Genomic DNA, 23498 nt, shown 5'->3' with positions numbered 1-23498 from the left:
CATGGGAGAGGGTCAATGCCCATGGGAGAGGGTTTTGTTCCTTCCACTGGAGCCCATCTTGGTTCTGTCCCACACATCAATCCCTTTAAGTGCTGGCTGGCCTGGAGGACCTGCCTGGCTCCGTGGCTTTCCTGTTCACCGCAGGGTGAAACATGGAGTGACACTTTTGGGGATCTCACACCTGACCCAAACCATGGGAAACTCAAAACTTGTCATGGAAATTTGGCAAGTATTTGGAATGTGTGGATGATGGAGGAACTTCTCTTGGAGTGATGGTGTTGGAGCACTGGAGGCTTTGCTGGCTGATGGTTGTAGTTGTCTCTGGGAGAAAGAGAGAGTGGGGCTCAAGGTTTTTCCCTGGAGGAACCACTGGCCACAGGCAGCATTGCAGCTGTCCCTGTCCCAACCTCTGCTGGGCTCCCCATCTATTGGAAAAGCCTCTGTATTGTGAGTATTCCAATTAAAATGGATGTTTTCCATAATGCAGCATTAAAGCTTTATGGAGAAAATGAATTTAATTCCATTCTTTATTCAGCAAGATTCATTGTGAATATTGGACAGTGGGAGAGAGAGGATGAACAGAGGTGGGAAAGCAGTTTTCTTCTGGATGGTTCATTCCCTGCACAAACCACAACCAGCAAGAGAAAAGGATCTTCCTTCTTGTTTGCTCCCATCTCATCCCTCTTGAATACTGATTCCCACAGCAGATTCCACAATTTTATCACAATCATATTGGAAAGGAGCTCTTTGGATCAGCAACCCCAGTGTTTAATGTAAAGAAGTGTTGAGTTCTCCATCTCACCACTCAGGGAGGGTGCAGGGGAAAGGGCCTTCCAGGGAATGGCTGCTCAGGAGCACAGATTCCAGATTTCATCCATTTTCATGGAAAGATGAGTTAAGAACCAAGTCTCAATGAGCTTCCCCTCCCCTCACAGGGGGGAAACAAGAGTTTCCCAATGGGAGTCACAGTCTATGTGCCCAAGTCACCTCACAGAGAAGCCCATGGGCCAGCTGGTGGGCCAGCTCAGAACAGGCACCTGGGAAAGCCTAGGAAAGCCAGGAGGGATGGTGTGGAACAGCCTTGGGATGGGCAGGGATCACCCTCAGGGTGTAGGACTGATGTAGGATTCCTCACCTACCAACTGTCTCCCCTTCACAAAAGACATCCAAGTCTCAATGGTCCACAAACCATCCTTTGTACACAGAGAAGTGGCAAACAGTGCCCACAGGTTGCAGAAATAGGAGGCTTTCACTGGGAAGGAAAATAATCCCTCTGTGCTGGAGAGTTCTGCAGGCAGGGCTGTTTGCAGCAAGGATGGATTTCTCCTGTGGCCAGTGGGACTGCCTGACCCCAACCCCAAAAGTGCCCAGAGGAGCACTAAGAAAAGCACAGGCTCTGCAGCTGAACTTCATCCTCTTCCCGGGCTCGGCAGTCAGGCATTCTGCACAGAAAAGGTTTGGAATCCAGCTGTAAGAAATGCACAAGCACCATTCCTTCTGGAGAACTGGATGATAACCCAGGATTCTCAGAGATTTCCATGGGAATTTTTTTATACTTGTGGTGGCCTTTGAGCTTCTCAGCCAGCACCAACCAGGAGTTGAAGTTTACTCCATGTGCTAACCCAGACACAACTCCTGGCTCGTGGGTTCCTTTGGAATTATCTACTGGAAGGGGTGGGAACTTGCCTGTCTTTGGGAATCAGTAGGAAAGCACCAATGAAGAAAGGAATTGCAGCTTCACCAGGACAAGCCCTTCACCAAGCCCCCATGCTGTCCCCTCACAGGCTGCAGGCCAGCTGGGAGCTGTCTGACAGGTTCTCCAGGTTGTCCACCAGAGTGATGATGGCTTCTATTTTTTCTTCTGGAAGAACATGGGAGGCATTGGATCGAAACTTCTTCAGGAGCGACTCTTTGCTCAGGGGGTTCCTCCAGTGCCCATAGAAAGTGTCACATTTGCCAGTCAGGATGTCCCCGCTGTGCAGGAGCAGGGCCACCTCTCCGTACATCTTGTCAAAGTTGGCCACATTGTCTTCAGGGTGCTCCACCACCACCTTGTCCAGCAGCTCCCTGAGCTCCTGCCGCTGGATGCTGCTCTCAGAGAAGGAGCCCAGGCCCACCTCGCCGTCCAGCAGGGCAGCACAGGCGTTGAACTGGAAGGAGTGCCTCGCCTGGTGCTCCGAGCTGGGGAAAGGCCGGTTGATGTACTTGGACACTGGGATCTTCAGCATAATGCTGCGGATCAGAGAGGGGGAGAAGGACCCCGCGTAGTTGATGAAGAGGTTCCGGACGGACAAGGCAGCATCCACCACCCAGTGCATGCCCAGGTGGGCTGGGAATCGCTTGAAGGCAATGTCCTGCTTCTCCAGGAGGAACTCGTGGTGCTCGCCAGGCGCGGACAGCGGCTTGGGCTGGTAGACGCTGTAGAAGGCGCTGAACCCCGAGCAGCCGGGGATGTCATCCAGGATCAAGGGGTTGGCCTCCATCCCTCGGCCCGCCAGCAGAGCGGCCTCCAGGCCCAGGCGGGTGGCGTTCCCCACGTGCAGCGGCTTGGCCTGGGTGGCAGCGTTGGCCATGGGTGCCCCGGCCAGGGACGCGGCGATGCCCAGGGCGTGGCAGCACTGGGCAGAGCTGAGCGACAGCAGCTTGGCCGTGGCTGCGGCACTGCCCAGGGTGCCCACCACCGAGGGAGGGTGGAACCTGCAGGGGGACGGCAGGAATGAGCAGCCCTGGCTGCCTGGCACAGGGAGAACCAAAGGACCCCTCCCACGGAAAAATTAACGGGAAATGAGGGACCCGTCAGCCAGTGGAACTCCCTCGTGGTTTTGGTGCGGGTGGGATTCACCTGACTCAGAATTTAACCATAAATTTTAGCTAATAATTTAACTTTAAAATCAGAGTTTTACTTCAGCTTAGTTTAACTCTGAATTTAGAGTTAATTAACATAAATTTAGTCTGAAAACGGAGTTTCTCCTTGAAACCTCTTCAGGAACACCAGGGTGAGCTCAGTATCTCCAAAAAGCAATTTGAACTTTCTCCAGGGGATACCATGGTTTGTGTCCACACAGCCAAACTTTCTATCCCTCAAACTAATAATTCGGCCTCAAACACACCCAAGGGAACAGTTCCTGGTTGATTCCATTGCTTGGATCTCACCAGTGGCAGCTGGCCTAGGGCCAGTGTCCACCACCAAACTCTGCTTGGTTCTGGGATCCTGCCCTGGCTGGGTCAGACAGTGGCACTGCAGACTCCCTGGGAGTCCTCCTGAGGGCTATTTTTGAGGCAAAATCTCTGGAAATCACCAAATAAATGCACGGTGCAATCACCTCTGGCATTTGGCTCTCATTAAGACTTTACCCTGGGGTAAAGCTAAATTAAACTGGACTTAAACTTGGCTTAACCTAAACAAATATTTTAAAACCCAGACTCACAAACCCTCTTCATCCTCAGTGAAGAACACGAGCTTTACCTTTTGGGAATATCGTGAGCCTCCGTGGAGAAGTGCATGAGCCTCCCTTGCACTTCCAGGCCCACGTTGAAAGCCAGCAGGAAATCCAGGCCGTTGGGTTTGGTGTTGGGTGGGACCATCTGGGAAGCTGCCAGGAGAGCTGGCAGGACAGCCCCAGAGGGGTGAGTGGCAGGGTGCCAGGTGTCATCAAAATCCATGGAATGAGTCTGCCAGGGAAAAAGAGGTGAGAACGTGCTGGTCGGACGCTGAGGGAATGAAGGCTCCCTGCTGCTGTTCCTGAGGAAATTCTGCCAAAGCTTCCACTCGGTGTCCCCACGGGGTGGTTTGGCTCCTGTAAAAGCCAGGAGATTCCCGGCTTTTATTCCCCACCACTGAGTACTCTGCTTCCAGGAATGCTAATTCCTAGCACCACAGATTCCCCTGGGAGAGCAAGGAACACAGAATCCCCTGGAGGAGCCAGAAGCACAAATTTCCCTGGGAAAGCCAGGAGAACAGATTACCCTGGGAAAGCTGCGAGCAAAAACCCCCCTTGGAAAAGCCAGGAGCAAAGATTCCCCTGGAAGGGCCAGGAGCACAAATTCCCCTGGGAAGATCCAGGAGCACAAATCTCCCTTGGAAAATCCAGGAGTACAAATCCCCCTTGGAAAATCCGGGCGCACAGATCCCCTGGGAAGATCCAGCCTCACCGCCACGCCGTTGGTGAAGGCAGCCAGTGTCGGGGAGAGCTTCACTCCTGGCTTTCCATAGACTGAGCTCACGGCCACGGAGGAGTACAGCTCCTGTGGAAAGGAGGGAATGTCAGGAGAGCCCTGGGGGTGATGCCTCAGGTTTCAGCTTTTATATTTTTCAGATTCTGAGCTGCTTTAGTGTGTGGGTCTGGGCTTCATATTAGGGCATGGTGAGCTCTCTTCACAAAGTAGGGAGACAAAACAATTCCTTCTCTAGCTGGGGACCAAGGACAAATGATCCAAATCTCAGGCCCAAGAGCATAAACAATGTGTAATGAAGAAAGAAAACAGGAAAGGTGGGACTTTGTAGGCTGGGACTGTAGTTGGGCAATTAAGTCCAGTGTGCTGGTGGACCAAGGCTTACAATGGTGTGGGACCCCGTGAGCGCTCGTGCATTTTGTGACTGTTTTGGGTTCACCTGGGGTGTAGCCCTGGCTGGTCTCTTGTGCTGCCCAAGGTGAATCCATTGAGACCTCCTAACAAGCCCCTACTTTATTCTTTAGCTCCATCCAGCCTCTGTTCTAGGGCAGCCTTCACGAGGCAGCAGAGGGAACGGGGATGGTGCCAGCCACCCCCAGCCCCAGCAGCCACCAGGATTAGCCCCGGCTGTGGTGGTGGCAGTGGCGGTGGCAGTGGCGGTGGGGCTGGCAGTGGCAGTGGCAGTGGTGGTGGCAGTGGGGATGGCAGTGGCAGTGGCGGTGGCAGTGAGGCTGGCAGTGGCACTGGTGGTGGCAGAGGTGGTGGAGGTGGCAGTGGGGATGGCAGTGGCGGTGGCAGTGACAGTGGGGCTGGTGGTGGCAGTGGGGATGGCAGTGGCAGTGGCAGTGGCGGTGGCAGTGGCAGTGGGGTTGGCAGTGGGGATGGCAGTGGCAAGTGGTGGTGGCAGTGGCAGTGGGGATGGCAATGGGGATGGCAGTGGCACTGGCGGTGGCACTAGGGGTGGCAGTGGTGGTGGTGGCAGTGGCGGTGGCACTGGCGGTGGCACAGGCGGTGGCAGTGGGGGTGGCAGTGGAACTGGCAGTGGCACCGGCAGTGGCAGTGGGGGTGGCAGTGGCGGTGGCAGTGAGGCTGGCAGTGGCAGTGGCGGTGGCAGGGCTGTCCCTGCCTGTCCCTACCCGGCAGTAGCGCAGGGCGATGTCGAAGACGCGCGTGGTGCTGCCCACGAGCCCCACGCCGATGCTGTCCAGGATCATCCTCTTGCTGCGCTGCCGCACGGTCGGGGACAGGTGCTCGGGCCGCGCCGCGCGGATGAACGAGGCGAAGCTGCTGGTCACGGTGTCCTCGGGAGCGCTCCGGGCGGCCACTGCAGCGCCGGGACACCGCGAGGGGACAAGGACAGCGGTGAGCCCTGTGCTGGCGGCCGCAGCCCCGTGCCCCCGGTGTCACCAGGCTCAGGGAACTGCACCTGCCCGAGCCAGGTGGGTGAGTTTGGGGAGCAAGGGCAGGGAGCTGGGATTCATCATCCCCGTGGCTCCCTTCCAGCTTGGGATACTCTCTGGTTCCGTATGTTCTATACATAAAGTTTCATATTCCACAGGTGCTCTGGGCTCCTCCTGGGGTGGCTTCCAGAAGGTTCAGGTGAAGAAACTTCAGAGCTCAGCCCCATCCCCTCACCTTGGGGTTCCAACAAGCATTTTTATGGGGAGTATCAACACAAATTATGTCCCTTTATCCAGAGGAAAGCCAAATATGAACAGACCACAGAAATCCAAAACTTCCATAATTTTTTTGGAAAGCGGGACTAGCCCCAAAACCTGGATTTATCCAGATGTTTCATCCTACAAGACACTGAAGTGTCTTGACTCAGCCACCAAAACTCATAAGCCCTATGTACTCCATAGGATGTTAATCATTAAAAGTAAGTTAAAATTCTGTGGAAAATACCCAGTTTATGTATATTGTATATTTTAATTTCAGAGACAAATTGTTTAGATTATATCTATCTCATTATTATATATTAATTTTAAATAATAACTTTTATAATTCATATAGTAATTTATAATTTATAAAATTATTCTTAATACTATAATTAAAATACAGAATACTATGAATATAATTATATTTATAACTTGCAGAATGAAAATTGTTATGGCCTGTTACAATTTATATTTTTAATTTGAGAGTGCACAGGAGAGCAGGAAAAATAAAATTCCACGTGGACAACATTTGCAGGATGGCAAATCTAAAAATTTACTCACGGGTGGATGTGGGGGTGCACACAGAGATGGGGATAAAAGATGAATTAATGTTCAAATTAAATGAATCACAGGTAAAAAAGAAATACTTTGCTCCAAGAGGAAAGCTCATCCAGATCGGCAGGTACACAAGAGGCTTTGGTTTTGGAACAGCAAACACGGCAATTAATGAAACGACCATTCCCTAATATCCCTCGTTTGGATTCATCCCGAAATGTCGCATCGGTGACTCACGGAGCGCTGGCTCACGCTCGGGCTCACCTGGAGCCCGGCCTGCGGCTCCTGTAAACACAGCTGGGAATGCCATCACCGCCTGACTCACCCGGGAACATTCCCCTCCGATCCCGCAGCAATCGCGGCTCTCAGCGCTCCGGGACCCCCGCAGCATCCCCCGCTCCCCCCGCACCCTCCGCAGCGGGAGCCCAGATGTCAGGGAACATCTGCCCCCGTCACCCAGCACCCAGAACAGCTGGACTGCTTCCTCCCCGGCTTCAAATGCTCTTTGTCACCTCAGCAGGCAGCGGGGTTTTTAACCCTTCAGCTAAAAGCATTCCATGACTCCGGGGTTTTCCTCTTGGTATGGCAGGACTTCATAAAAAAATTAAATTGGATGCAAGACCAAATAAATCCCTCTGGATTACTATTTCTCTTGTCCTCAGGTCTCTTTAAGCAATATTCCTTGCATTTATTGTGTTAATAACTCATTTTAAAATAAATTGAGGCAATAGACTAAGAATATATTTTAAAATGCGTTAATAAACCTATCATAAACTTACAATAAGCCAAGAGCTCTTTTTAAAATAAATCAATAAACTTATAATAAACTTATACTAAACCAAGAAAACCTTTAGAAATAAGTTTATAAGCATAATAAACCATGGTATAGTTTAAGATCAGTTAATAGACTAAGTTAAGAGACAAAATAGACCAAGTGTCTACATGGCCAAAGTGTATTTAATTTATCCAAAGCTGGGCAGTGCTGGAGCCACAGAAAGAGATCCATGAATGTCTGCAGGCAATGCCCAGGGTAGGATCAGGTGTAAGAAGGAAGCAGTGACAAGCGGAGGAGTTAAGGATCTGAGCCACCTTTTCAACATCTTACATTTGTGGTTAAAGAATTTGGAAAGTCTGGTTCTAAACCAGTTAAAGATCTGGTTTAGCACAGGACTAACAATCCACATTTTTACTCTTTGCTGCTTTTCTCCTGTTCCTTTATCCCCGAGGGCAAGAAGCACCAGAGTACCCCTAAACTTTTGGAAGCTTTTCCTTCCAAGAATTTGAGGATTTCTCTGGGTGTGCTCAGCCCAGCACCTCCTTTTCCAGCAATTATTTAGGGATGCCCGCTAGGAAAGGATGGGGAATGCTGACAGATACAAACCGTGGGCAGCAGTTTTGTGGACTTGCCGAGAGCTTGCCAAGAACTTCTGGGATTTCTAGAGGAGAGACACAGAGAGGGAATTTGTCATTGGAGCTGCTGGAAGCTTTCTCAGAGCAGTTTTCCTGGTTGTGCCTCTCCTCGTGAGACACTCACAGATCAAACGAGCACGTAAAAGTAACAGTATATTTAAAGGAGGGAGAAAAATGTTTTCCGAAGCTGCATCCAGCAGGGATGCCAAGAACATCCAGGGAAATAAAGGCACACAGCTGAAGGGGCAGCAGAGCCTTTGCAGCCCTGCCACCAGATCCTGCAGCGAGTGGGACCAGCTCAGAGTGGGCACAAGGAGCAGAACCCACGGAGCACATCCCAACAACAACAATCCCCACATGGCACGGTCCAGGGGATGTTTGGGACACATGAAAGGAGCAGGATGGCAGGAAAAGGTCAGTAGCTGAATTAAGTGACTGTGAAAACCATTGGAACTTGTTAATTTTGGGGCAGGTGCCCGTTTAATGCCACAATCAGGTAGACCAGTGGAGGAACTGCCCGGAAAGCAACATTTCCTCCTTAAAGTGCAAAAGGTGAGCTCAGGGATAGGGAGGGAAGAGTTTTACCTGGAAGGTGGAGTAGAGCATGCTGGTGGCTGCTTTTCCCAGTGCCTTTCCCGGCTCGGAGTGCTCGGTGCGAGGGATGGCAGAGGTGTGTGGCTGGAAGGTGCTGGTGGCAGGGTTTATATCTGCGTCCAAAAGGCAATTTGCTTTCTGTTTTGTGCAACTAAATTTCCAGGGGGATGACATCAGCCCCTGGGGAGCCAGAGGGTGGGGGGAATCTGTGAGGAGGGGTGGTTTGTCCCTGCTGGACAGAAGGGAAAACCCCCCCCCCCCCCACACACACACACCCGGTTTCAGGAAATAAATAAAGATTTCAGACAATAACTGACAAGTTTCAAGGAAACTCTTGTCTCCAAAGTGTCACAGGTGCCAATGGGTGAAGCAACTGGCTCCAGGCTCCTCCTCCCGAGGAGGACTATAAAAGTGGGATTTACCAGGAAATGAGAGGGACAAGAGCATCCTCCCATTGAGCTGAAGTGTCACCAAAGCAGGTAAATCCCAGCTGCAGAGGCAGAAGTGAGGCAGTGGTGGTTTTCTTGGATGCTTTTCTTGAATACCTTCAGTGTTTGGGTGTTTGGCTGAGTCTTTCCCAGCTCTCTTCCTTCTCCATCTCCAGCTCTGCTGGGTCACTGAACTGGGAGTGCAGCCTGGAGCTTCCAGGGAACACCGGGAGCCTCTGTTCCCAAAGCAATGTTTGGATTTTGGGGGAATACCACGGCTGTTAGCTTTGTTCAGCAGTGGAACCTGGGAACATTTATTATTTTGGGCAGAGTAACAGCCTGGTGGGACACGCCTTTATTTAAAATTGGATTTTTTACTAACTCCCATGCAGACCTTTGCTGCAGCAATGCATCCCTGGCAATTCCATCGTGGTCTGCACCAGAGGAGAGACAGGGCTGTGATGTGAAATCCAGCTGTGTGTTGTGGCTGTGCACTGTTCATCTCGCTGTGTGTTTATCCAAAATGAATTTGGTTCTCTCTCCGTGTTTATCTGGAGAGAAGCAGTGTTTCCTCAGAGCTCTGTAAATGTTTGTTATCACTAACTAGGTGGGATGGAAAACTAATGGCAAGGTGCTGCAGGAGATGAGTGAAAACGGAGTGGTTTAGTGTTTGCAGATGTGTCCATGGTGTGGGAAGCCTTGCTCCAGCCTCTTGGGGACAGAATGGCTGTGCCCTGGAATATTCGTGTTAATATTGGTCATGGAGAAGCAGCCGTTGGATGCACAGAGAAATTCCTGCAAAGCTGAGAGCCCCGTGGAAATGGGATGGGATGGGAATGACCTTTCCTGGAAGGGGGTGAAGGGAAGTTGCTGTGAGGACAGCAGGGAGGGAAGGAAGTGGTGTCCAGAGCCTGTCCCATGTGGCTCCGAGGTCAGCAGGGGCCAAGAGCCAGGAGAGAGGGAGGACCTCACACAGCATTCCTGCAACCCCAGGGTGAGGGATGTCGGGGGCAAGCAGGGAGAGGGAAGAAGGTGGAGGGGGCAGGATGAGGGAGGGTGTGGCTTTGGCTTTGCCCTCGCTGCACGAGGGATTTGAGCAAGGCAAGGATCATCCCGGGCTGCCCCATCCCTCCGGGAGATGCAGCTCTCAGGCAGCATCCCAGGTGTCCAGGTGCCTCCTCAGCACGGGGACATCTCCATCCCGTGCTTCCCTGGACTGTGGCTGTGCTGCTGGTGCCCTGGGCTGCAGAGAGCTGCTGATTCCACCCAGGAGAGAGGGATTTTCCACCTGCTCCCCTGCCTCCTGCACAGCCCCGCGTTATCCTGTCGCACCACCAGGGTTCTGTGGTGAAATGGCTCCTTAGGGACAGTGACAGCACCCATGGGTGGGGTTATCCCAGGCCATATTTGATCAGGGAACCCCTTGGGGGTTCCCCCGCTGGGCCTCGTTGTTCCAGCTCAGTGCAGCCCCCAGTGTTCGGGTGCTGCTGCTCCTGAGGCAGCACCAGGAGGATTTTCCCAGTCTGATGTGTCCTGGAATTGCAGCAGAGGTAGGGACAATGTCCAGGGCCATTGTGCCCAATGTCCTGGGGCAGGGACCACAAGCCTGGGTTGGTGTATGGGGGGTGGGTGTGAGCACTGGGTTCAACTGCAGCTGGTTCCAATCCCACTTTCCTCCTCCTTTTCCACATCTTGGGCTGGATCCTCTCACATCCTTCCCCTTAGCCTGACAGCGGTTCTGGTGTTTGTCTTCCTCCCTTCTCCCATGCCTGCAGTGGAAGAAGAGGAAAACATCCCTGTGAGTTGTGTCTCTCCTTCCCTCCCCATCCCCAGCTCTTTGTTGCAGGCCTGTTTTCAGAAAAAAAAAAACAACAAAATGAGCTTTGGCAGATTAAAAACCACTGCTGGGAGCCAAGGAGTCACCTGGCCAGCCCATCTCCCTCCCAAATCCTATCTCACCCTCTTCCTGGGACCCACTCCAAGCAGGGGCTCTGAGTGTGCCTTTGAGCCACTGCCTGGGCTGTTTCAGGGCAAAACATCTGGAGGAGCTTAACTTTGTGGCTCATTTCCAAGTATAACCATTTAAACCAAAGTCCTTCTTTATGTAGAAGTGTCATTTAAAACAATAAAAGAGATGAAATCATGAAATCCACTCAGCTCTGCCCAAGGACACAGAATTGCTTGGGACCTCCTTAAAGGCAGTGCCTTGATGGGAAAAGGGAGAAATCCTACCTGGGAGCTGGGATCTGGTGCATCTCCCTCGCTGAACCCAAAATCCCAGCCTTTAGCACAACTAAGTAATTGAATAATTCATTGTTCCCCAAGCTTTGCTTGGAGGTTTTTAGCCTTTCCTTATTTGATGAGAGTTGATGTTGCCAAAGCAGTTTGGAGCTGTCGGAGTCAATTTATCCTTCATCCTTCTTCCTTTGGGGAAGTGACATCCTCTAGAATAAATGGAGAGAGGAAAACACTGGGTTTTTAGCAGAATAAGAGAGTCCAGAGGGTACTGTTTGCAAAATGTAAATTTGGCCTGTGGATTTGTGTGATCCTGGGATTTAGGTTCATTATTATTCCCACATTATTTTTCTTTGGGTGGTGCTCCTTCCCTCCTCCTCACTCCCCCTAACAATAGTGGAGCTTTCCTCCCTTTCCAAAGGGTTCTTTGGAATGGCTGAGAACAGAATACATCACCTTCTCCCTTTCCAGCTTTTTTAGCTCACCAAATATTCTAAAAATACCTAAATAACAAGAACATTGCTGTTTTATTTTCATCTTTGTTTCCCAACAAAACCCTCCAGAGAGAAAACTTCAGCTCCTGGTACCCAGGAGTGCCGAGGAGTGGAAACGTGGGGGCTGCCTGCAAACAGACGAGTTCATGGGAGAAATATGAAGGGTTTGAAAATAGCCTGTTTAGTCACTGGGGTTTCAAGAAAGGGATGGAGCTGGAAAATTCCATCTGGAAGGGAGACAGTGTGTGTGCGCACCGTGCCTGCCCTGTTTGTCTGCAACAGTGGATAAGAAACGTCCTGGAACGGCTCAAAAATACCTTGTGGCTTTCGTCTGGATGTTTGTTGGTTTATGTTGGGCTATTCATGTGTCTCCATCTCCAGCAGCCTGGAGAAGAGGGGACAGCAACCATCACCACCACCTGCAGCGCTTTGGGGCACCTAAACATGTTTTTGCCAGGAATCCTGCTCGCCTAAATAGGCTGTGTGTGTTTTTTCTGGATAGGGCTGCGGAAAGTAGGCACCTCAAGTGGTGCTTTGAATCGAGCCTTTGTCTGCAGCGCGGAGCGGGGAGGAACGTGGAAACACCTGAGCCTGTCACCAGCCTGTCCCTGCTCAGGGCAGGGGCACGGCTCCGCAGGCTGGCCGGGCGCCCGAGCCCGGTGCAGAGGGCATGGCCGGGAGGCTGTGGGGGCAAAACTCTGCTGTTTTGTCTGGAAGGGCCATGGCGAGCGCCGAGGGTTTCGCCGCCGTCTTCTACAGCGAACCGGGGGTGCTGGGGCTGCTCGGCAACGTGGTCAGCGCCTTCCTCCTGTGCCTGCAGAACTTCGCCGTGGCCACCACCGGCCTCGGGCCTCGGGCAGCAGAGCAGGTCCTGGCAGGTGGGTGCTGCCGCTCAGGGTGGCGTGGGTGGGGCTGAACGTCCCCTGAGCTCTTTGAGGTCATCCCCGCGGGCCAGTGGGTACCACTGGTGGGATGGTGGGGAAATGTGGGCTGTGTCCATTGTGCAGGTCGGTGTGATCCTGGGGATGGCTGCTCCTCCTTCCCCAGACACTGGGCCAAATATTCCATGTGCCTTTCCCTGCTAGAGCCAAAGTGTCCTTGAGGCCTGCTCACCACACTGACCCAAGGGGCTTAGGGGGCACACAGAGAAGTTTCCCATAAAGGTGGGAAGAGAGGCAGGCAGAGGCCACAGGGCTGCTCACAGGAAGGCCAGGGGACCTGCCGTGGGGTGTGCCCTAGAGCTTCCTGCAGCTCCAGCATTTTTGTACTTGGCTTCACACCTGACCCCTTCCTGCATCCCTCAGGTGTCCACCTCATCCTGATTGGAGGCTTTGTCCAGCTCCTGGCCGGATTTCTTGCCTTCCGCAAGTATGACCACCTCGGAGGCGCAGCCTTCCTCACCTTCTCTGCTCTGTGGAGCAGCTACGGGGCCACAAAGGTCCTGTCTGCCACATATCCCTCCCTGGAGAACACAACGCTTCCCTCTGGGAACACCAGCCAGCTCCCAGCCGCCGGCACAGCCCTGCTCTCAGCCAGCCAGAGCGCCGTGGCTGGGCTGGTGGCCTACATTGCCATCTCCTTCATCCTGGCCTTCTGCTCAGCCACCGTCAACTACATCATGCCCTTCATCTTCGGGGCCATCGCGCTGGCCCTGGGCTTCGAGGCGGTCGCGCTCTTCGGGGACTGGGCCCTGGTGGTGTCCGGGGTCCTGGAGCTGGGCATTGTCGTGTGCGGGCTGTACGGAGCTGTGGCTCTGCTCCTGAAGGGCATCACCCAGAGGTACGTCCTGCCCGGCTTTGGGCACCCCCTCTTCAACGTCCTGCTGCTGGGATCGGCACAGAAAAGCTCCTCCAAGGCCCTCGGGGAAGAAAAGAAGAAGAACACCAAGTACGCGGAGCCGATGGCCCTGGGGAACATCTGCGACACCGTGTCACCCTTTATATTTGCCTTTTACTTCTTTGGGTACATGAAGACATTCTGTGTGGGAGCAGCGTGGATTTCCATCATCTCCAGCTGCCAGCTGCTCTCCAGCTTCTACAGCTACCTCAGAGGGGACGGCTACCACACCACCAAGTTTGGTGTCCACAGCCTCCTCTGGCTGGTGATGTCCTGGGAGGAGTTAGTGCTCACCGCCTTCCTCGGGCTGCCCGCGGCTCAGGACAGCCGGCTGGGAATGTTTGGAGCGTGGTTCTTCCTGGCCACTGCCTGCCTGCTGTTTCTGATGTCGATCCACAAAGACACCCTGGAGATGCTGCAGAACGCCTCCTTCATCCTCCTCACCTCGGCCTTCATCCACCAGATCCCTCTGCCCGGCGCCCGGCCCTTCCTGGGGGCCGCCTGCAGCCTGTGCACCGCGCTCTCCCTGTACGCCACCTTCGCCAGCCTCATCAACTCCATCGGGGAGAAGGCTCTGATTCCCGTGGGCGCCCAGGCCGTGCCCAGCTCAGCTCTCCAGGCCATGCTGGGAGCTGTCCACACCTGGCTCTCCAGGTCCAAGGACATCCCCAGCGGCACCGGCGCTGCCGTGCCGGACTCGTTGTTCTACATCTGCAACGGCCTGGCCGCGGCCGCCGCCGTGCAGGGCGGCGTGGGTGACCCGGGCAGGCAGCAGCTCTCCATCCCCTCTGTGCTCATCCCCGGAGCCCTGGGGCAGCTGTTCGTGTGCCGGATCCAGGTGCAGGGCGGGAAGAGGTTCGGGTCCGTGCTCCCCTTCTGCTACGCTGCCTTCTGGGCAGCCTGGACCTGGCTGCGCCTGGCAGGTAAAGCACAGGGTGGTTCCTGGTTTAAGGGGCGCTCCTAGGGAATTTCAGATTGCTTTCTCCGATGGAATTCCTTCTTTCAGGAGAGTTAATGACATCAGGTTTACTGGTATTCCTCCTTGGAAGAAGATAATTCTCCAATCACCCCAGTTTGCACTGGGTTGCCATTGCTGCAGGCACTTGGTGCTCTCAGTTCCCGGAGTCCAAGTTGTGTCTTCAACTCTGATAAAAGCCAAGATTTCCCTGCACAAACACTGTGAGACAGGGCTGGCTCTGGGCTGTTATCTCAGAATAACAACTCAGAAGATGCTTTTAGGCAGTGGGAGACTCCAGATTCTGGATTTCTCCTTCGGGAGCCTGGAGAAATCTATCCCAGCTGGTCACAGCTGTGAAAGAAGCTCCCAGAAGCTGAGCCTGGATTTTAAAAGCTGCATTTTGCTCCAGGTGGGCAGTGTTCACACAGCCTGCATGCCAGGCGCTCTTAAAATGAGCACCTGTGGGGATGATTAAAGCTGTGGCTTGGGACATGTGGCAGGAGCTGCTGAAGTGTCCAGCCAGGCCCTGAGTATTCCAAGCTGGAGGTAAAATCCAGAGCTTTTTTTGGATAACCCTCACCAGCCCCACAGTTAATACCTCAAATACTTTGCGTGGCAGATGCAGTGGGTGTCGGTGAGGGAGGGTTTTTGGGAGGCCACATCCAACAGCTGGAGCTGTGGTAATCCCAGCCGAGGCTCTGCCACTCTCCTGTCACGCTGCTCTTTGTGGTTTGCTCGTAACCAGATGTGCTGCTCCTGTTTCAGGTCACTTGCTGGACATCGGGGCGGGGAACACCGAGGGATTCACTGCTGGCTCTGTTGCGTTTTTGGTGCTCAATGCTTTTTTAATCATTTTGGGTAAGTCTCAGAACCACGTGGGATGTTTATTGAGGGGCGTCTGGGGTCAGATCATGAATTCTCCTGTGATTGCTCCGTGGTGGAGATGCACCAGTGAGGGAGGCTCAGCTCTGCCTGTTGCTCCGATTAAGCAAGAACGGAGATGTTTTGCCCACAGCCAGTAACAGAAGCTGAGCTGGGCTTAGGAGAAACAGCCCCGAGGGAATGGAAGAACATTTCAAAGAAAATAAAAGGATCAAATCAGGTGAAAGTGTTCGACCCACTGGGCCACTGGCACCAATCCACAGCCACACTCCAGCCCAGCTGGTGTAAATCAGAACCTGCTTGGCTGCCAGAGAAGTGTTTTCCGTGTGAGCACAGTGTCCTGGCAGATCAAGGGTTTGGCAGTGTGTCTGTGGAACCTGAGGGCTGAACAGACCCTGGCTGTGCCTCTTTGTTCCTCCACCGACAGGGAAATCAGAGCTGGGGCTTCTCGGTTTAATCAAACAAGCCTCAGTTGATTTAGGAACTCTTCTGCTGGTTCATGGACGTTTTATGGGCCGTGCTTGATGTGGGTCCCTCTTGTTTGTGTTTCTTTCCACAGCTTCCTCTTTTAACGTGGTGCTGCTCTGCCTGACCCTGGCCATGGAGCTCTTGATCATTTGTTTTCTACTCTTTACACTGGAGAACCTCCCTTTGCCATTTGAAAGTGAGTTTTAGGGGAACCTGGACATTAAACCCTCACCCACAGAGTGCCGGGAGTGGGTCCTGGGCTGAGGAGCAGTGTGGGAAAATAATGTAGAGTGTTCCTCTTTCCCTGGAAGTCTGGGGTGTGTGCAAGCGTGACTGGAGAAGGAAATATTTTATCCTACCACGTCTAGGGCCTTGAAGTTCCAAATAAACCCAGTACTGCTGGATCAGAGCACCTCTAGAGGTTCTGTCCAGCTCTACTTCCCACCGGATGTTCCCTGAGGTGTGGGATGGGCTGAATGTGCCACAGCTGTCAATGGCTGTAGTTCTGCTGAAGCCTTGGCTTTGCTGCAAGTGACAATTTAAGTTTTGATTCCATGGAGTGCTTTAGCAAGGGGATTATCAAGAGCTTTTCCACCAGGACTTTGTCACCACAGAATAGAATCACAGCACCATGAAATAAATCCAAGCGACTGAGTCCAAGCATCCCCACAGAACTGACAAAGCCTGTCCCCAGGTGCCGCATCCACACTGTTAAATCCTTCCAGGGACAAGGATTTAATCACCCTTCCTACCCCTGACTCTGGGATTTTTTTCCAGTTGTTGTGTTGAGCATCATCAGTGTCGTCTGCTTCTACGGAGCCACAGCCTCTCTCACCAACTGCATGTTCGGGAAGGACCTCCTGGTGATGGGACCTCCTCTGCTCACAGTAAGAGGTCTTGGCATGGTGGTCTAGCTTCCTTGCTCAGAGGGGATGTTCTGGGGCCTTCAGTGCAGACTTCTGTGGAATTTCCCTTCTGCTGAATCCTTCAGTGCCATTCAAAGTCCTGGCTCCTTTGTAGGGAGCTGTGAGCTGGAAATGAGCTCTCTTCCATTAGGAATAACATTGGAGAAAGGGCAAGGATGTTCACAAGAGTCATATCTTGACCCTGGGGAATCAGCCATCCCCAGTCTAAGAACTCCTCAGAGTTTTAAAGCCACAGTCTTGGGAGCAGGGAGATTAAAAAGTTTCCCAGACAGGACAGCAAGAATTCCCCATCTTTTCTTAACTTCAAACTCCTTCTGCCATTTGGTGCTTCTGACTAGGGCAATTCCCCCCATCCAGGGTGATGGATCTGCCAGCTCCAATTCCTGCTGCAGAGAAACATTTCCATTAAATCAGCGTTTCCTGGGAATCAGGCACTTGAAACTCCATCTTGGTCTGGATTTTGGATTCCCGAACACATTCCTTAGGTCACTTTGGAGAGCACCCGTTCCCCCGGGAAGCTGTGCTGGGTGGGATTCATCTCCTCTAACTTAAGGCATTGGCAGTTGAAATATGCACCCTGAGCTTCTGTCTTTGACTTTAATAATTGGAATTCTCTCCCCTGCTGTGGGAGAAGCATTCCTAGAGGTGCTGCCTGTGACCTTGGACACCCAAGAGATCACAGCATGGTGGATTCCTGTATTCAGGTGGATGCAATCCCACCCTCTGTCCCACATATTTGCTTATTCACTGCCTCCTGATTCCTGGCAGGTCCAGAGCTCCAGGAGGGACAGGGAGGATCCCCTGCCCTGTGTCTGCCCCAAGTCCCACCTCACGAGTGGCCTGAGAACCATCGCAGAGCTGCTGAACACAGGGGCCGTGTGTGGGGTCCCCACAGACACCGTCTATGCCCTGGCAGCCTCCTGCAAGCACCCTCAAGCCATCGAGAAGGTCTACAGGATCAAGGTGGGAATTCAGGGATGTCTCTGCTTGCCTGGCTCTGTGTCCTGTCCCTGAGTTTCTGCAGAAGCTAAAAGGGAGCCCCTGGATTCAGGTTGTCCCAGGACTCAGGAGGTGACCGTGGGCAGAGTTCATGATCAGCCACACCAGAACGTCAGGGACCATCTTCTGAGAAAGCCAGGGTACATCCCCTCTGCTCCAGGCTGGAGCCCTGGTAATTAGGCAGCGACATCCCTGGGGATGGACAAAGCACAGCCCCAAACAGGAACAGACACTCACAAGCGGGTCCAAACCTGTGTTTGTCCTCTGTGCCTCACGAAGTGCTGAATCAGAATCCCAGGGCTACATTCCCCCAGACTTTTGGAGCCATTCAGTGCTGGAACCAGCCCCAGAGTTGCACCTTCAATCCAGCTTTTGCAGCCTGGCCCTGTCTGCTGCCCATGAGGCAATTTCCTGGCTAGCCTGGAGAAATAACCATAACAGACGATCTCAGCTGGCCCCAGCGCGAGCAGCGGCACAAAGGCCGTCTCTTCTGCGCTGCCCTGGTGCCAGTGCTGACCTTCCCTGCCGATGAGAGAATACAAACAGAATGTAAATACATGCCCAGTTCCTGAGTCATTTGGCCCCACTGAAGCTGATGTCAGTTGAGGACTGAAATGACACCTCTTTGCGAGCTTGTTTTATTTCCCCTCCATCTCAACTCATGGTTTTACACCGAATTTACTTCACCAAGCTTCTTTCAAAGCTCTGGAGGGGTGATAGTGGAGATTGTGGTTTGCAAGGGGTTGAGCTCTCCATCCCTTATCCCATCAAAAATTGGTGGGTTTGACCTTGGTTTATACCAGCAGAAGTTTGGAAAAAATCAGGCCCCTGGTGTGCAGCATCCCAAAAATGCTGATACTGAGTGGAGCATCCCTGTCCCTGTGATGGATGTGCTTCAAGATGGATGTGCCCAATTCAAAGGAATTGAATGCATCCCAGAGATTCCCAAGGGCAGGCTGCTGCTCCGTCTCTTCTTTAATTTTCACGTGCAGATCTGAGCTGGTGCATCCATCACAGCTCAGCATTTGTGCAGACACAGCATCTTCCTTGCCCGGAGCTCCTGCTCCCTGGGAAACACACAAACCAGGATCCCAGCAGGCTTCGAGGTCCTCCAGGCAAACTTTCCCTCTTCATCTATTTTCCCCCTCTGTTTTTTCAGGACAGGCCTCAAGAGAAGCCCATCTGCATCTTTATTTCCAACCTGGAGCAGTTGCGAGCAGCTGCCCCGCCCATCAGCCCCCTGCTCTGGGAATTCATGGAAAACGTTTATCCCGGCGGCATTGGCTGCATTATCCAGAAGGGAGAGTGGCTGAAGAAGTTGGGTGAGATGAGCAGATGACAACCCTTCTGTCCCCCTTTCATGTTTTCATCATGGCAGGTCTGCAATCCCAACACCCTTTGGGATGTGATGGGGAGAGATTCCCATCGCTTTCTGCCAAGTCCCCTCTGGAGCTCCCAGATGCTTTGGGGATGTTTAGCAGAGGGTGTTAATCAGCTGGAATGACTCACCAGAGTGGGAGCCAGCAGGATGAGCTCTTTAACCAGAGGCAGGGGAGGCTCCTCAGCCTGGGAGGGTCCCCTCTGCCGGGCCCCCCCTGTTCACTGGGGATGAGCAAACCAGGGTGGAGCACCCAGGAGATGAGAGGGTTCCGATGGTCATCCCTGCTCATCACCTCTGCCTTCCCACCACGTGGACACAGGCAGGCACTGGGAGCACTGGGATGATTCACCTCAGCCCTGGCTCCTGTGGAAATAGCAGGGAGCGAGGGAACTGGAGGAGTTGGAACGCCAGTCCTGTGAGGAGCAGCTGAGGGAGCTGGGAAGGGGCTCAGCCTGGAGCAGAGGAGGCTCAGGGGGGCCCTTGTGGCTCTGCACAGCTCCTGACAGGAGGGGACAGCCGGGGGGTCGGGCTGTGCTCCAGGAACAGGGACAGGAGGAGAGGACACAGCCTTAATCTGCACCGGGGGAGGTTTAGGTTGGACATTAGGAAAAAAAAACTTCACAGAAAGGGTGATTGGGCATTGGAAGGGGCTGCCCAGGGAGGTGTTGGAGCTCCCATCCCTGGAGGGGCCCAAGGAAAGCCTGGATGTGGCACTTGGTGGCATGGTCTGGGTGACAAGGCGGTGTTGGATCATAGGCTGGACTCGAAGATCTCAAGGGTCTTTTCCAACTCTGTGGATTCAGTGATTCTGAGTTAACCACATTTAACAGGCAGAGGAAGGTGGTGGAGGATGGGAGGGTGGGCAGCGGTCACAGGAATTCTTTGGGCTTTGGGATACAAGGATGTCAGTCTCAGATTCAGTCAAAGAGAGAAACGGAAAGTTTCTGACCAGGCAGGAGCCTGGGAATCTGTTAGAAAAGAATGTAAATAAGAGTTTTATCTCCTTGTTGTTCACATTGTTCATAGTTAAGTTCTTTCACTGTGCGTCATGCACTCTGCACCAATGGTGTGGGTTGTTTTCACTTCGGAACCAATGGAATTGGTTCTCACAAAGCTCTGCATAAAGAGCAGTGCATTTGAATAAACCAGAGTTCTACTCTCACAGCCTTCTGAGTCAGAGTGTCCTCATACCCGTCCTGCCTCAACAGTGACACAAGTCACTGTGTCCCGTGTCCATGGAAATGGCTGTGATATCTCCAGTAGTGAATAATTTCCTTTTTACCCAGCTGGACCCCAAACTGTTCCTCTGCTCTCACAGCTTTCTGCCCAGGAATGGACATCCACAAAGGCACATTTAGTTGGGTGCATGGAGCCGGGTCACTTCCAAAGGCAGCAGGAGATCCCCCCTGGTGCCACGACAGGAGCTGTGCCCCTGCCAACATCCTCTGCCTGTCCTTGCAGGGGTCGGAGCAGGATACAGCAGGGTGGGAACCCAGGACAGCATCATGATCCGAGTCCCTGACCTGACGGTCCTGGTGCACCTCATCGACATGACCGGACCCTTGGCCATCACCTCGGCCAACCCCAGCGGGGAGGTGGACAGCACCCACCACGACATGGTCATCTCGTGAGTACCTGGTCACTGGCAGTGCCACCCTCCTGCTTCAGGGGTGGCAGCCCTGGGGTTGGTGTCCTGCACTGAGGGGAAGCTCAGCACGAGGTCACAGCCAGGTCTGTGAAGGGTTGTTGCTATTTTCTGCCCCACAGGCGCCTTGGCCATAAGCTGGAGGGTGTTCTCTGTGATGGAGAGTCTGATGAGGTGGTGGCATCCACTGTGGTCAACTGCACAAAGATTGATGAAAGTGAGTGTGAGACCCGCCCTTCATCAGCCACGGCGTTTTCCTGGGAGGCTTCCATGCCTTTCCCAGTATCAGTCTGGCAGCACAGAGTGCTCCAAGAGTAACAGCTCTTGAGTGCCTGGACATTTGCAAACATGTTGATGAAGGGAAACAAACAAAAGATGTCCTGGGAGGACCTCTGTGTTGACAGGGAACAAGGCAGGAGGACAAACGCAGTTGTGCAAGGAAAATCTGCCTCCTCAGGGTGGAAATGCTCTGAGTGGGAGGGTGGGTGCTGCTAGAAGGAGGGGTGGGTGCTGCCTCGGCCCACCACCACGAGGGTGGGACAGGAGCTTGCCCACAGTGATGCAGCAGCACACGCTGAGGTGTCCAGGGTGGCTCTGGGCTGACATTTCAGAGATTCATTAGTGGAAAACCAAACCCTTGAACAAAGTGTGATGTCAGTGTTCATCGGTGGTTTCACTTTCTGGTGCTTCCACACAAGTTTATTTTGAGTGGCTTTGCTGGTGCAAGATGTTCCTTTGTATTCCTTTCTGTGCCACTCTGGGGATTGCCCTGACTTGTTCCTTCTCCCTCTGGAAAGGTGGCATCACCATCGTGCGGGAAGGCTGCATCCCAGCAGGAAAAGTGATGCAGATCTTTGAAAGGGTGAAGAACAGAGTGGTCTGAACTGAAGGAATCTTCCCTGAGCAAAGGAACAAAGTCTGCTCTCCTTAAAAACATGATGTGTCCCACGTTTTTCTGGAGCACATGGCCTTGGGAGAGCCATTCCGTCTCTGATCCGCTCTTACCTCCTTGGGAACAGCAGCACTTTGCCACTTGGGGCCTCTCCTGGGACCTTTCTGCAGTGATTTGTTGTTTATCCCCAGTAAGGGCCTGGAATCTCCAGGAGAGCTGCCCAGGAGCTGATGATTTACTGCAGGAACTCCCAGAGCTCCTGTGCTTCTGGAGTGCACTGGACTGTGAACACAATGTTTGTGCATCCCCCTCCACAGTACTCAGAACTGTGTATTTTAAAATCCTAAAACCCACTAAATAAATCTTCTTTTTGGAACATAAGGAAAAGTCTTTGTGTTTTGTTTGATCTCCACCAAGCTCTTCATCCTCCCAAAATGCAAAGCTCCGTGACTAAATGCCAGAGGAAGGAGTCAATATGGGGAGGTGCAATTCTGACAGAGGGTTTGCAGCAAGCAGCTCACCCCATTCCTTCCCTGCCACCTTCCAAGCCACTCCCAGCTCATCCCAGGGCACTCAGCTCCTGGAAATGCAAAGGGACATCCATGGCCAAGCTGGGGGCTGCCAAGGGTTCAGAATCATGGGTTGGCTTGGGTTGGAAAGGATCCTCAGGATCATGTCGCTCCAACACCTTGCCCCTGGGCTGAGTGCTGCTGTCCCAGAGCTGTCCTCACACAAGTCCTCAGGGCTATCCCCACCCCTGTCCCTGTGTCAGGCGCTGTGGAGGGGCAGAAGTTTCTGCCAAGGGCAGAGAACAGAACTTCCCTCTCTCCCAAAGCAAACAAGCCTCAGAGGGAGCCAGCGATGAGGGAATTCAATCACTAAAGACAAACCTCAACAAAGGAAACAATGAGTTAGACCCAAAGGCTTCAAAACACTGCGAGGTGCGTGACAGATTGGAGGTTTTCTGTAATGTTTTTCCCATCCTGGAGGCAGTGTCCAAGTGGGAGACCTCTGCCAGTTCCCTATTGCTGTTTCCTCTCCTCCCTCCTGCTCTGGGCAGGGAGGTCATTCATTCCCCTGGCACAGCCACAGTCCCACCTCCCACCGCCCAGGGGACAGGACCCTTCCCTTCCATTTGCTCCTTATCATTGTTTTGGAGCATCTTGCTCATGGAATTCTCCCTCAGGCCACATCTCACCTGCTCACCCAATGCTGCTGTGGGAGCTGGGCAGGAAAATCTGGGAGCCCTGGGGCCGGATTCCTCCTGCTGCTGTGGGAGCTGGGCAGGAAAATCTGGGAGCCTTGGGTCTGGATTCCAGTTGCTGACATGTCAACACCAACTCCAGCCTCGAGTGTGCTCGATTGCTTTGGCGCAGCCGTTGTTGTCCAGCTGGTGCTGCCGTTCCATTTGCACTCAGAAGTCACCATAAATAGCAGCTCTTACTCTTCCTCCAGGTCATGGATGTTGTTTCATTCCTGCAGCTCCCCAAACTCCCGGTCAGAGATCCTTGCCAGCCGTTCCTGAGATGGAACTTGGGCTCCCCTTCACCCCGCAGCCTCCTGACCCTGCAAACCCACTCGGGCACAGCTGGGCATTCCCAGCCTCCTGTGGTTTCCCAGCTGGTGCCAGCATCTGGAAGTGGAACTTAGTCAGGCTCTCCTCCCTGCACATGCCTTAGGACAGTTCAACAACCTGGGCTGGTGGAAGGGGATGAGCTTCCAGGTCCCTTCCAAGCCAAACTATTCCACGGTTGTGTGATAAACACTTATTCAATAAACGGATGTAAGTGCCAGCTGAGGTTCATCACCACCCAGCAGAGGCTTAACTTTAAGGCATGTGGTGAAGTCCCACAACACGGGACTCCTCTCATGTTTAAACACCTTAATGCTTGAAAAACGACTTGAACTTCCTGAGCAAGCGAGGTTTGTTAATATTGGCTATAAACTGCTGGAACAGCAGAAAA

The 23498-nt window shown here is 53.0% G+C and overlaps 2 protein-coding genes across 3 annotated transcripts; one reads left to right on the top strand and one right to left on the bottom strand.

Annotated features, from left to right (window-relative positions):
- Nucleotides 1–509: 509 nt before the first annotated feature.
- Nucleotides 510–8717, bottom strand: LOC110477957 (cis-aconitate decarboxylase). The gene is made up of 6 exons (XM_021544219.3): nucleotides 8382–8717; nucleotides 7768–7822; nucleotides 5310–5497; nucleotides 4153–4245; nucleotides 3467–3672; nucleotides 510–2697 (listed from the first exon to the last, which is right to left on the bottom strand). The coding sequence occupies exons 1-6, from the start codon at nucleotides 8562–8564 to the stop codon at nucleotides 1779–1781; spliced, it is 1644 nt and encodes a 547-aa protein (XP_021399894.3). The 5' UTR covers nucleotides 8565–8717; the 3' UTR covers nucleotides 510–1778.
- On the top strand, nucleotides 8706–21921 carry LOC110477985 (uncharacterized). 2 transcript variants are annotated; one of them, XM_085570753.1, is made up of 11 exons: nucleotides 8707–8869; nucleotides 12265–12425; nucleotides 12852–14306; nucleotides 15107–15199; nucleotides 15783–15887; nucleotides 16469–16578; nucleotides 17386–17580; nucleotides 18776–18938; nucleotides 20459–20624; nucleotides 20765–20859; nucleotides 21440–21921. In XM_085570753.1, exons 2-11 carry the CDS (start codon nucleotides 12269–12271, stop codon nucleotides 21523–21525), a joined length of 2625 nt encoding a protein of 874 aa, XP_085426879.1. In that variant the 5' UTR covers nucleotides 8707–8869; nucleotides 12265–12268; the 3' UTR covers nucleotides 21526–21921. The 2 variants fall into 2 exon arrangements, with proteins under 2 accessions (XP_085426878.1, XP_085426879.1); XM_085570752.1 differs by having other exon boundaries at nucleotides 8706–12425.
- Nucleotides 21922–23498: the final 1577 nt, after the last annotated feature.

Source organism: Lonchura striata, chromosome 4A, assembly GCF_050655825.1.
Source record: "Lonchura striata isolate lonStrDom1 chromosome 4A, ASM5065582v1, whole genome shotgun sequence".
Lineage (NCBI taxonomy): Eukaryota > Metazoa > Chordata > Aves > Passeriformes > Estrildidae > Lonchura > Lonchura striata.
Note: the sequence above shows the minus strand (reverse complement) of the source record. Positions and strands in the feature narration are given on the sequence as shown.